Here is a 12,792-nt window from a genome sequence, read left to right on the forward strand (position 1 = left end):
TTCCAGCCCATGTGGAAGCAGGTCCAGCATCCACTGCATAGACGTGGAGCTGGAAAAAAACAATTCCTGGGTTTTATTTTCCATGAAATCAGACCTCAATTCTATAAGCAGGTGCTTCTTGCTCTCCACAACCAACACATCTCCAAGTCCTTGTGCTCAAGGCTTCCAAAAGAACCCATTCTGGTTATTCCCCAGCCAGTCCAGAGGAGCAGGAAATCACCCCTCGTCCAAGGCCACAAAGTCTGGAGGAAAAACCTGCCAGTGCAGCTGCTTCTCCCAGTAAGAGGTGTGAGTGAAGGGATCCTGGCTCACAGTGACAGGATTAGAGCTTCCTACAGCATTTTATTTCACTATATACTTCAATTTACTGAAATACTCTCCTACACACCCTATTTTAGAGCCAAAGCTCTGGTTGTGGGACACATCCTTGGGGGAAGAGCTGTGTTAGTTTATGCTAAAATTCTGTGTTCTCCTTTCTCCTGCAGTTTCCTGAGCAATGACAGAACAGCAACTCCTACGGGCACCTCTCCCTCCCCACTGTTCTCTGTGCAGAAATCCTGCTTTCCTTCCAGCTGCACAATCCCAGGCACTTTCCAGGAAAGCCACAAGGGTTCAGCAACACTTCAGCTCTGAGCCCCAGCATTTTGAAGACAGGACTCTCCTGTCTGAGCTTCCAGCAAAGCTCAGGGTCAGAGCTGAGGGCTCATTAACCTCTGTACAGCCCCTCATTAACACCCACGAACACTCTGAGACAGGCAAACCTTCAATCCCAGCCTCATCACCAATAATATTCAAATGAATTGTAAATACATCCTGCCCTTGCAGTGAACAGCCCCCGAGCTGTCCCTGGGGATCCTGTTTGGAGGGAGCTGTCTGTTCTTCCCTCTGTTCCTCGAGCTTGTCTGGCACCATAAAGCATTTCCACAGCAGCAGGAAGAGTAATTCGGCTTCACAAGCTCAAAAAGAAGTAAGAGGGGTAAGAGAAGAGCAATGCACACTGCCCCAGGCCCACAGCATCATCCCCATCACCTCTGAGCACCAAACACAACACAAACACCAAAGTTTTAGAGAAACATTTATTATAGGGTTGCAGAATTTATGCCAATATAAAGTCCCTTAATAAAACTCTCAAGTTTATCAACTGCAGGACACTAACTCTTCATTCTCTGTAGACTGCAGCTTTCCAAAAAAGGGAACAATGCTCTGACTGCAGCAGTAATGCTACTTGCTCATAAAAAGTTGATCTAAAAAGTTTTATATAAGCCCAAGTAGTTTAAGTTTACAACTACAGTCACGTTCACAAGTGAGCTATACCAGAACAGACCCTGGAAATAGGAAGTTACAGGATAAACCAAGTCATAACCAAAAATACTGACAAGCTTTAAGAGCAACTCTATCAGAATCTAACAACTAAATGCCACAAAACCGAACTAAGGGAGAAGAACTCAACATAAGCTCAGGGAAGGTTCCAAATATACATACGAATTCAATACAGTAATTGCACAAAAAGAAACAGGGTAGTGTTAAAGGTTTCTGATCACTGAGCTTGGATTTTACATGCTGCACACATGGTCGTTAAAATAAACCTTTAATGAGCCAGATCAGGAAGGTTTTTGAGCCAGGATACGGAGTGCAGAGCTATTCTACAGAACTACACAAGATGTGCAAACCACAGATTATTAATATTAATCATTCTGTGAAAGTTAAGGTGAACATAACTGGTTCCAGCCAAGGAACTGGTTAACATTTTTATATATATATATTTTTCTGCCATTCCCAGATTACACTAAATCAAACACATTCAACAGATAAACTGATATTAGCCTTCTAAAAAAACCTTACTCAAATTTAAGTTTTACATGAGACAACTAAAAAGTTATACCAAGGATCAACAAAAGCTGAAATGGTGACTTTGTTTTCTGAAATACAAGCAATACACAGAAAATGCATAAGGCTTTTGATTATCACTGCACTGTTTAATTGCAGAAGTCGATGTCTAATGCTGACTTCTCCAAGAAGGTGTGACCTGGTCACCTCCCATCTGTCACCTCTCACTGCTGACAGATCTTTGTCTCAACCACGAAAGAGTTTTCAAAGTGTCTGATTGAGTGACAGTTCTCCGCTGCCCGTTTCTGCACACCTGGGGATGAGAGAGGACAAGAGGCTGAGTGAAGGGATCCACAGCCCAGCACAAGCACTGCCAGCCTTCCATCACTGCAAGACACAATCATTCAGTGCATGGTGTTTCTCCAGCCAGGAATTGCCACCAGAACCTGCTATGGGGTTGTTTTCCATCCCAAATCCCTCACCCAGTGTGCATTTGCATAGGGTGTGCTTTGCAGAGCACTTCACCTTGGCAGGATTTACCTCACTCTGGTTCTTCCTAACACTATTAAAGTGATTTTCTCTATTTTGGGACATGCCAGCACTGGGTCTGACCCAGGCAGTTTACCTGTATCAGCTGTGGCTCAGGAAAGATACAGGACACAGCAGTCTTACCATCAAAGAGCTGCTCTCCTCAATTACTTCCATTTGCAATAATTCAGAAGGATTTAGTTTGTTTAATAAGCAGAGAATTGTTCAGATCAAGCAAGAGAAGCACCAGCTCTTAACCCAACCCCAGCAGGGCACTGCTTTGGTTTATAAACACCTAAAATCCGGGCTGTCCTTCAGTTCCAAGTCATCAGGATGGAGGTGAAGTTTCCAGACCCCACCTAACAGCATGACCTGGCTTTCTCCCACGCCTCCAAGTTACAATTCCAGGGAATTGATGCAGCACCTGAGGTCAGCTTGATCTAACAGATGAACAAGCAAAATCCATAAAAGCTGAGAGCCAAGGCAGCACTAGCTAAATGAGAATAAATAAAAAGATTTTCCCAGAGAAGTTCTGCGAGTTTATCCATTGCAGTCTCATTTCTGTGACATGGCTCGTACACTGTGTTCTAGAAATGAGATGGGGAAGGCAAGGCAAGACTTGTCTCTGAACAATTTTCTCCTCAGTCTGATCACATTTCCCACCCTCTCTCCTCCACGGGCGAACAAGGAGAGTTACAGCACAGCAGCTGTACCAGGAAACACTTTCCATTTACCAGAATCCTTTTGTGCAAGTTCTCTGCAGGAATCTTTTACTCTGCAGCAAGGATGTCAACAACATGTTAGAGCAGGATGATTTCAGGGAACATCATAAACACTTCACAGGGCTGTCTATAGACACAGCAGCTGTCAATTTAGCCTTGTTCCCAAAATCATGCTCACAATAGCTCAGTCACATGCCTCTGCCTCCCATGAGGGCAACATTTAGTGTTCCTTCATGTGCCCTATACAGAACCCCTCTGCTGCTCCCAGAGGAGCCTTGCTTCTATCCAACAACAGGATGTTGTGTGCAGCAAGCAGCAGATGTGGTTCCTGATGCTGCAACTGGGCTGAAGAAACTCTTGCCTAAGAGCTTGGCAGCTAAACCAGAGCACAGAGTCCTGACAAACCAAACATTTGCATTCTGAAAGGCTCTAACTGACAAAGGGTTAGCTCACTGTGCTTGGTGGGAGCAGCAAATATGAAATGCTTTGAGCTACAGTGAAACAAAATCCACAGCCTCAGATTTCTGTCCCCCAGGCCTTGCCCCAGTAGGTCAGAGCACAGACACCTCAGCTTAGTCCTTTGTCAGAGGGTGGCAGGAGAACTCAGGCGATAAAGAACCAGAGCTCAGCAGTTCCTCTGAAGTGTTCTTCCTCTTTCCAAGAGGAAGTCTGGGATGTCCGGAGCTCACTGTTCAATTAATTTTTTTCCAGAGCAAGTAAAGCAGAAGGAAATGTTTTTATTTGGTGCTCCTGTAACCCAGTTTTAGCTAGGACAAGGACAGAATAAGCTGCGCCTACAGAGACTCGCATTATCTGATGGATTATATGAATTTTGGGGTCAAACTAACTTATAACTTCAACCCAAAACTGGAACAGAAACACTTAAAATTGGTTTAGGCATGTAACCTGTAATTGTGTAACTGAAACTTTCTCAGCATGTTCAAATGACAGCTCACATTCAGACATGAAGGCAGGGGAAATACCCAGCAGGGCCAGGAGTACCCTCAGCTTCTGCTGAATACTCAGATCCCCCAGATTAAAAACTCCCCAATTTTAAGTATTTACCCTTTCCCCAGCTAAACAATACAATTGCTTTCTCCTGAGGGGAACTTACCCAAGATTTGGTCTCTGCGCTGCAGCCTGAAGGTCTCTTTTCCCACACAGAGCTGGTAGATGAAGATGCCCAGATCAGACACGTTATCGATCTCCTCTGTAACCACCATCTCCTCACGCACCAGGTATGTCTGGGGCAGGTAAGAGCCAGTCTGGAAGAGACAAACCAGAGGTACAGACTGCTGCTAACGAGTGACAAACCACTACATTTCACTCTTTTACAAGCAGCAGAGTTCAGCTTTTCTGATTTTTAATACCAAGATACATTGAGCTCAACCACTGGCATACCAGGGAAGTTAAAAACTGGCACAGGCCTTTTCAAACAGCTGCAGTTACATCCAAACAAAGCACAATTAACCTCAACTCTGCAAGCCTCACATGAAGCAAATGTAAATACAACCTGGTCAGGTTTATCTGTACACAAAATTTGGAGCTAAAAGAGAAACAAAATATTGTGAAAGACTCCAGGTTTGAGGTAATGTATTTTGAATATAAAAAAGGCAAGGCAACCTACAAAAGGCTTCACCAGATGCTCCCAGCACTATTGAAACAGCTCCCTACCCCCAACTCCTAAAAACAGGGGCAGGGACATACACTTAGAGCTTGTCTTCATGGAGTTAAAAACCAGAATGCAACAAGCTAAACTAAACCACTGGCCTGTAGAACCAGGTGTAAAAGAGCCAATGATTTTTTTAAAGAGTCTATTTGATGCGTGATAGCCAAGTATTGCATTTAACTTGGAAGCAGCAGCAAGCTCTATCAACTTGACCCATAAATCATCTTGGAAAAACACCAGTTTTAGTCACTGAAGAGTCAAATGCTTGTGGTGATCTCATAACTGCGGTGCCAATAACTGGGGAACAAGTTCACATTGTTCTTTTCAGCAAAACCCTCACGGGGCGAGCGAGCTTGCCGGGAGTAACTCTCAGGTTTAGGCTTTCAATGATGTTTGGAGCTTTATCAAATTCCTTTCTAACAGCTAAATTTAACCTTATCTGCTGGTTGCTTTCAGCTCTCATAAAGCCAGGTATTAATAAGAGCATTAGGCATGAATCTACTCAACATAATATACACTGACAGCTGGCCTTAACTTCAGTGCAGTGACTGAGCCAGGGGATTACGGACTTTGATGGAGGGAGGACTGTTCTAGCAAGGGCCTGGAGTTCAGAAGCAGCACCCAGCACTCTTAGCAAAAGGCAGTCTGTCAGCAGAACCCAGAGGCAAAGCTCCCACATACCGCCAGCTTAGCGAAGAGATCCATCAGATTCCTTGGAGGCATGACTATGGAAGTGTTCAGCGGGATCACGTAGCAGTTCCCCAGCTGCAGGTCGAGATACGCCGTCAAAAGCTGTTTTAAAAACAAGTTTTCAATTAGTCAGGGGGCCTTTCATTAGGAGAACACAATTCCAGCAGGAGCAAGGCAAGCTAAAAAAGCTGGTGATCACTCACAGCTACTACAAAAGTGATGCATTCAGGAACTGCCCAGTGTAAGAACTGAACCATTACCACTTTGGCAAACCAAATGGTTACAGCAACAGTTTAAAAAACTCTCCTAGATTAGAGAAAGCTGAATATAAAAGCAGCTCCTGCCATAATTGTAAAGGAGTACAGTTTGTACTAACATAGAGGAAGTATTTGGGAGTATGATCTCATAATAGAAAAGGTCTAATTAAGCACAGTGCAAACAAAAGGTATCCAGCTGCTGATAAACAATGATTCCCTTTAAATAGTTCTTCAGGAAAAGTGTTAGTCCCTACAAAAATCTCATCAGCATTGCCACTGAGCACAAGAACTGCAGCTACTAGAATTATCTGTTTATTCTATCTGCATTGCCAAAGCTGGATTTACAACCAACCTCCAAGAGCTTTTACAGCTGACTGAGGATAAATGTTAGCACTATCAACACAGCTTTGATAAATAAGTCAAATGAAAGCCACCCTCTCCTCTTTGCCTCACAGGAACTCCATGCAAGTACCACAGCACTGTCAGGTTCTAGGTTTCAGCTGCTTCAAGTGATTTTCAACGCCCTTCTCCAAGGCCCACACCTGTCTGCAATTCTACATTTTGCTGTGACATTGTGCTGAGTCCTCAGTCCCTCAACTCACATTTATAATGCTCTCCATTTACATGGGATTCTCGATCCAACAGCAAGTGGCACTTGCAGCTATCCCATGAGCAACAATAAAGTCGCACAGCACTGAGCTGCATTTTTCTGGGAAACAACTCAGAGTTCCTACCCACAGTGACTGTACCAGCAGCACAGAGTTAATCCCACTGTTCCAGAGTTCACAGGGTCAGCACTGCTTAAACCCGAGGAGCAGCCTGCACTGACAGCAAGCTTTAGAGCCCCGGAGCCAATCCCAGAGCTGTGCCTGTCCCCGCCACTGACCCTGTCGAAGTCGTGCACGATGGCGGCGGGGTCGCTGTCGGAGAACTTGGGGACGGGCACGTCGATGATGGCGATGTTGTCGTCCTCGCGGATGTCGGCCTCCTCGGCGATGGGCAGGAAGTACGGCTCCACCGCGCGCTCCCGGCCCTCGTTCTCAAAGTAGCACATCTCCCCACGGTACACCTTGTGCTGGGACATGAGCAAGGGCAGGTAATGCACAAATCAGCTTTAACACTGCACTTCTGTCTGCTGAGACTGAGCACAGGTCTGTCACACACAAAGGACACACGGTTGTCACGTCCTCATCATCCTTCTTTCCCCTTCATCTTTCCAGTCTAGTGATAATCCATTTATACTTTTTTTAAACCAATGCTGTTTCAATAAAAAAGAACTCTCAGATTACCTTTGGCATGAAGTACTTGTAGATGCAGGCTCCACCCACAACAACCCCTGCCAAGATGAACGCCAGGCCTAGCAGAGTCAAGAGACATCTTCCAGATGAGTTTTCACCCCTGTGTGTGGCAACTTCTGGGTCCTTTAAATAAAGAAGGGGAGAATTGAGAAAGGGCAGCTGCTCTGAATTTAAAGAGCTGTTACCAACCGTTTCACCTTGATCCAACATCTCCTGTTTCTTCAAGGTGTGGGAATTACAAGTCAGCATCATAAAATAGAACGCTCACATGAAATGTTAACTGCATCAGATTCAGACCAGTTTTCAAACAGTACTGAGAGCATTTACTGAGTTAGAGGATGTTTTCTAGACAAACCTTTGTCCAGAAACTATTTGAGATGTATGAAACTTAAGTAACTGTAACAAAAGAGCCTGTGCTGCAGCCATTCTGTAGTACAAAAAGCAGGATTTGTAGATCAAGGTCATTAGAGGTACACAGTGTCTTCAGGCCTCTTCCCCTCCTCCTCTCGTTATCACAGGCATTAACATCACTTTTCCTCCCAAAGCTGGATTAACAGAAGAAGCCAAGATGCAACTTTGTCTCTTGGCTGGGGAACAGACAACTGACACAAGTCACCAGATTTTAGAACTTTTAATATGCACAAGCAAAGTCCATTATGAAAGAAAATGACTCGTCAGCTTAAATACAGCTTCCAATTATGCCAAATAAAAACAAATCCCTGTGGCACATCCTACCCTGGAGCCTCAAAATAATTTTTCTCCTACCCAAATCCCAGGAAGATTTTTTTCTAACAGCCTGAAACTTCTCTCTTTAGCTCAGCAGCTTGCTTTCCCCCACCCAATGTTCTCTCAAACAAAGAGGACTGCACCTAAAGGAAGCTACTCTTAGGTGGTGGCGAGTTGTGCAATCCTCAATGCAAAGGCAGAGGTGGTGTCTGAAAGGAAAGTTTAACTTTCCAGAGTTCCTGCAGCACCTTCCCAGACTTCCAGCGGCAAGACAAGTGAAGAGAACAGCAGAAGTGCTGTCAAATACCAAACAGTCAGAAGAGACATTCTCTCCTGGAATCACACACTGGGCTTGAGTCTTTAAAAGGAAAAAACAAAACACAAAAACAACCACCAAACCCAGAATGTTTAGATAAACCCTCTATTTGGTCAAGAATGTCCCTTTAATGATTCCTGACTCCAGGATTTAATAGCTTGCTTTCAAGATCTGCTCTTTGTCCCAGTCAGGAAGGAAGAAAATGAGATTTCACAGTAAAAGATCTTTTCCTTTGAGGTATTCCCAGAATCAGTGGCTGGGCTGGGCAGAGCAGCTTCCAAGGCCTTTCTTTATTTGGGTCCTGCAGAACACAACACATTTAGTGACCTGTGCTCCCAACAAGCGGCAGCATTATCACCAGGGCTGCAATATTTCCCTACTCAGCAAGATGCAGCAGCATAAAAGTCAAAGCCATCAGTTATGCAAGTGCTGAAACAAACCCCAAGCTGTTTTGTGAAAGTCAATACTCCCACATTCCACTCGCGCATCCTCCAAACACAAAAATGTTGGTTCAGCAGGACACAAGCTGCTACAACTGGCATGTGAAGCATTTGTTAGAAAAGTAACAAACTACAAAAACAAAGCCAAACCCTGGTTTCAAGTCAGAATGATGCCACATTTCTATGGCACTGTGCGAAAATCACCTTTCTGGGTTAAGCAGCCATAAGAGGGAGATTAATTCTGTTCTCTCCTCGTTCTCCCACCTTCACCTCCACCTCGGAGCACCTTACTCATCCAGCCTGTCCCTACTTGAACACACCAGTCTGCAGCAGTTTTGGCACTGCAGCCATCCCAGTGCAGGGGTGATGTCGACATCTAATTAGCTACACTTGCACTACACCTATTTCAAACAAAGCAAAGGTACTTGAGCATATTAAGCAGCAATGTGGGCAGCTGAACCTGAGAGGGAAGAGTTGACAGAGCTGCTAAGAGAACACAATAGCAAGCTTTTGCTCGAGCAAGTTACAAAACCTCTGCACAAAAGGAACAGGTAAAAGTCGTCAAAAAACAACAAAGAAAATGCAGTTCTAAGCTGTAACAAGCAAAGCAAACGAAGGATAAGAGACAAGAAAAAATCGCTTGTTTTAACACTGCTGACAGCCCCAAAGAACCTGCAGGGGAAATATTCTGCAAGCTCAAGGGTTTTGTGCAGATACTCCAGGGGACTTTAATTGTGCTGTTTCAGCCAACATTAACCTTTAAGCTTGTTTGCTGTGCACAAATATTCCAGCTAAAGAAGACATTAACAACCACTCCAACAAGTTTGTCTTGGAGTAAAATTATGAACTTGATGTTTACACGCAACTCCAAGCCCTGAAGTCAGAATGAAGAGTTGTTAAAATCCCACATAGTGTGTGCAAACACACAGAATATTCCAAATTGAGAGAAGCAGCTCTCATGAGAACAGAAAAAGGGGTGTGTTTGTTAGAACTATTCCAGTCAAAGCTTTCACAGTACGGGGCCAGTAAATATATGTATAACCAGTTGTCTCAGGAGTAGCTGAGGAGTTCGTCCTACAAGAAATTGGCAAGGCTAATGACATCTTCAAATTTTAAATCCTTTATCTACCTTGTTTTCCTGCTTTCTCTCCTTTTGATCCTGTAATTGAATGCTACTGTATTAAATGTGCACACATCAAACTGACAGCTCAGAAGTGTGCACTGAGCAAGAAAATCACTCTGCATCCCTTCTCCTTCCAAAGGAAGGCTATTTCAGGTGAGGCTGTGTAGGCTGATAGGGAAGCTGCTTTCCTGATTACAGCTTAGAAGGGAAGAAAAAAAAAAAAAAGAACTAGAGTCCAACTCCACCAGTTTTGTTGTTTTTAAAATTTTCTTATTCTCCGACTGCAAATAAACTCAGCATATGCCATCTACCCCGTCTAGAGCCGCTGATGTATTTACCTACAAGCTGAGCTTCTCCATCTGCCTAAAAGCAAGACACCTTCAAAACAAATTTCCCACAACCTGGGAAAGTTCCACTCAAACCTGCGACGCGCAGCTCGCTGGGAAGGAAAAGCCAACCACAGGGTGCTCGCCTGGGTTTCTATTTAAAACCCTTTATGGCAGGTTTCTTAATTTAAGAGCGACACCGACGCCTCACCGCAGCTGCCGGGAGGCTCCGAGCGCAGCCGGGAGCGGAGGACGAGCCTCAGCCCGCTTTGTTTGCCTGGGAGGCGCCGGCCGAGCGCTGCCAGCGCCGGGGGGGCTCTCCCTGCGCTTCCCCGGCCGGCCCAGGGCCGAGCTGCGAGCTTTAAAGCGCCGTCAGGAAACGCGGCGCTGGCACGGGCCCAGCTCGACATAAACAGCCGGTGCCGGCGCTGGCCCGGGGGTGTCACGGGACATCGCACCGCGACAGGGCAGCGGAGGGAGACAGCACCGCGGCACCGGGGCCCGTCACGGCCGAGGGGAGTCGCTCCCTCAGCCCCGGGCAGGGCGCGGCGGGGCGGCCGCCACACGAGCGAGAGCCCCGCGGCCGCCGCCGCCGCCTCCCCCGGCCGCGAGAAAATGGCGGCGGCTCCGTCTCCGCGCGCCCCCCCTCACACCGCCCCGCTCCTCCCGCTGCCGCTGCCGCTGCCGCCGGCCGGGACACCCCTGCACCCGCACCTTGTCGGCCACCAGCGCCTCGGCCGCCTCCTTTTTGGGCTCATCCTTGAGGGCGAAGGGCGAGTTGAAGGCGATCTTCACCATGGCGCCAGCGCTGCTGCCGCGTCCCGGAGCGGCAGCGGGGACAGCGAGGAGGGCGGGGCGGGGTCTGCGGTGGTCACGCCCCCAGCCCCGCCCCCTGGCCCGGCTGGGAGCGCCCCCTGCCGGCTGCGCCCTCACACGGCTCCATCCCCCCGCAGCTCGCCTCAGGCGCAGGAAACGGGTCCCGACATGGAGTGACGGGATTAGAGAGGATGGAAAAGGCCGCTGAGACCCTCGAGTCCAGCCTGTGACCGATCCCCACCTTGTCACCAGCCCAGAGCAATGAGTGCCAGCTCCAGTCCTTCTCTGGACACCCCTAGGGATGGGGAGTCCACCTCCTCCTCCCTGGGCAGCCAAGGCCTGACTCCCCTTTCCATGGAGAAATTCCTGCTGATGTCCAACCTGAGCCGATCCTGGCACAGCTTGAGGCCGTTCCCTCTCCTCCTGTCCCTGTTCCCTGGGAGCAGAGCCCGATCCCCCGGCTGTCCCCTCCTGTCAGGGAGTTGTGCAGAGCCAGAAGGGCCTCCTGAGCCTCCTTTTCTCCAGGCTGAGCCCCTTTCCCAGCTCCCTCAGCCCCTCCTGGGGCTCCCTGGGCACCTGTCCCAGTGCTCTGCCCCCGCCATGGAAAGAAATTCTTCCTCATGTTGAGGTGGAACTTCTTGTGGTTTAGTTAATGGCCATTGCTCCTTGTTCTGTCGCTGTCACCACCGAACAGAGCTTGGCACCATCCTCTGGCACCCCTTGGGGATATTGGTATGGATTGATGAGATCCCCTCGCAGTCTTCTCCAGACTAACCAAGCCCAGCTCCCACAGTCTCTCCTCATCAGAGAGATGCTCCAGACCCCTCATCATCCTCATGGCCTCTGCTGGACCCTCTCCAGCAGCTCTTCGGCTTTTTTGTCCTCAAGAAACCCAGACCTGGGCACAGCCCTCTGGAGGTGCCTCAGAAGGGAGAATGAAACACTTTGTGCATTAGACTGTCTGAAACAATCTGCTCCTTCATATGGATAGAAATCTGTGTCCGTCTCTCTAGAATTTGACTTTACAGCTCTACAAAGAAATCTGGTTTGAATCTGGTGCCCACACCATGGAACCCTCCCTCACAGACAGCTGTAATTAAACAGAGCTGAGCACTTATGCAAATATTGCAATAAGTAATTCTTCTAAGTGTAAACAACATGCAGTGTGTATTCCAGAATTCAAAGCATGTTCCTGTTATTCCACAGATGGAATACACTGTGTTTCCTTTCAAGATCATAGGTTTGATATTGCTGCCTTTTATGTCTGTAAGAATTTTGACTTTGACTTCAGTAAGAGAAGAACAAACTGGTTTATGTCTATTTAGCCTGACTTGGTCTAGTACCAGAAAACACTTTAACCTCATTTTACCAAGAAACCAGTGAAAAATCAATTTTCATATTTCCTAGCTTTAGTATTTTGGGAATAAGTCAAGCTCTGCTCTAAGAGTCCCTGGAACACAGATTTAGGACAGATTAAGAAGTTTCCTGTATGGCCAAAGCAATATTTGTACTCTCCAAACTGGCGGTTGATAAATGCTGTGAATAATTTTTGGTATCTTAATCTAATGTAATTACTTCATGCTTAAACAAATTGACTTTTCTTCCAATTACCCAAAACCTTTATTTGAAAAAGAAGACAGACATCAAACTAGAATAGAACAAAAGAGACCCCTGCTTTTTATCAAGGCCAGTGTCTGTACATGCAGCTGCCTCACTGTCCATGTTCTGTTACAAGAGATGAACACTCCTGGAAATATTGTGTTCAGAGAAAAAAAAAAAAAAATTAGAGAATAGATTTGGGGTTTTTTTACATTTGTCTGCGCTCAAATTTGCAAAACTGAAACTTCCATAAGATTTGTTGTGGATTTTTTTTTTAAAGTGCATTTCTGTAGTGCATGTGACAATAATTTATCTTAATATGTTCAAAACTTATTTAACATCTGCAGTGTCTGGGAGAAAGTAATTCCAGCATCATCATACAGTTTTACATAGCTGATATTCTCAGTTCAGCCAGCACCAACTCCTTCTGAACACATCTCCTCCTACAATAATCT

General features: G+C 46.3%; 1 protein-coding gene across 1 annotated transcript; it reads right to left on the bottom strand.

Moving 5' to 3' along the window:
* Nucleotides 1–1,062: 1,062 nt before the first annotated feature.
* On the bottom strand, nt 1,063–10,794 carry ITM2A (integral membrane protein 2A). Its single transcript, XM_058848174.1, has 6 exons — nt 10,637–10,794; nt 6,983–7,114; nt 6,580–6,768; nt 5,428–5,538; nt 4,192–4,342; nt 1,063–2,140 (listed from the first exon to the last, which is right to left on the bottom strand). The coding sequence occupies exons 1-6, from the start codon at nt 10,718–10,720 to the stop codon at nt 2,052–2,054; spliced, it is 756 nt and encodes a 251-aa protein (XP_058704157.1). The 5' UTR covers nt 10,721–10,794; the 3' UTR covers nt 1,063–2,051.
* Between the last annotated feature and the right edge of the window lie 1,998 nt (nt 10,795–12,792).

Source organism: Poecile atricapillus, chromosome 12 (genome assembly GCF_030490865.1).
Source record: "Poecile atricapillus isolate bPoeAtr1 chromosome 12, bPoeAtr1.hap1, whole genome shotgun sequence".
Lineage (NCBI taxonomy): Eukaryota > Metazoa > Chordata > Aves > Passeriformes > Paridae > Poecile > Poecile atricapillus.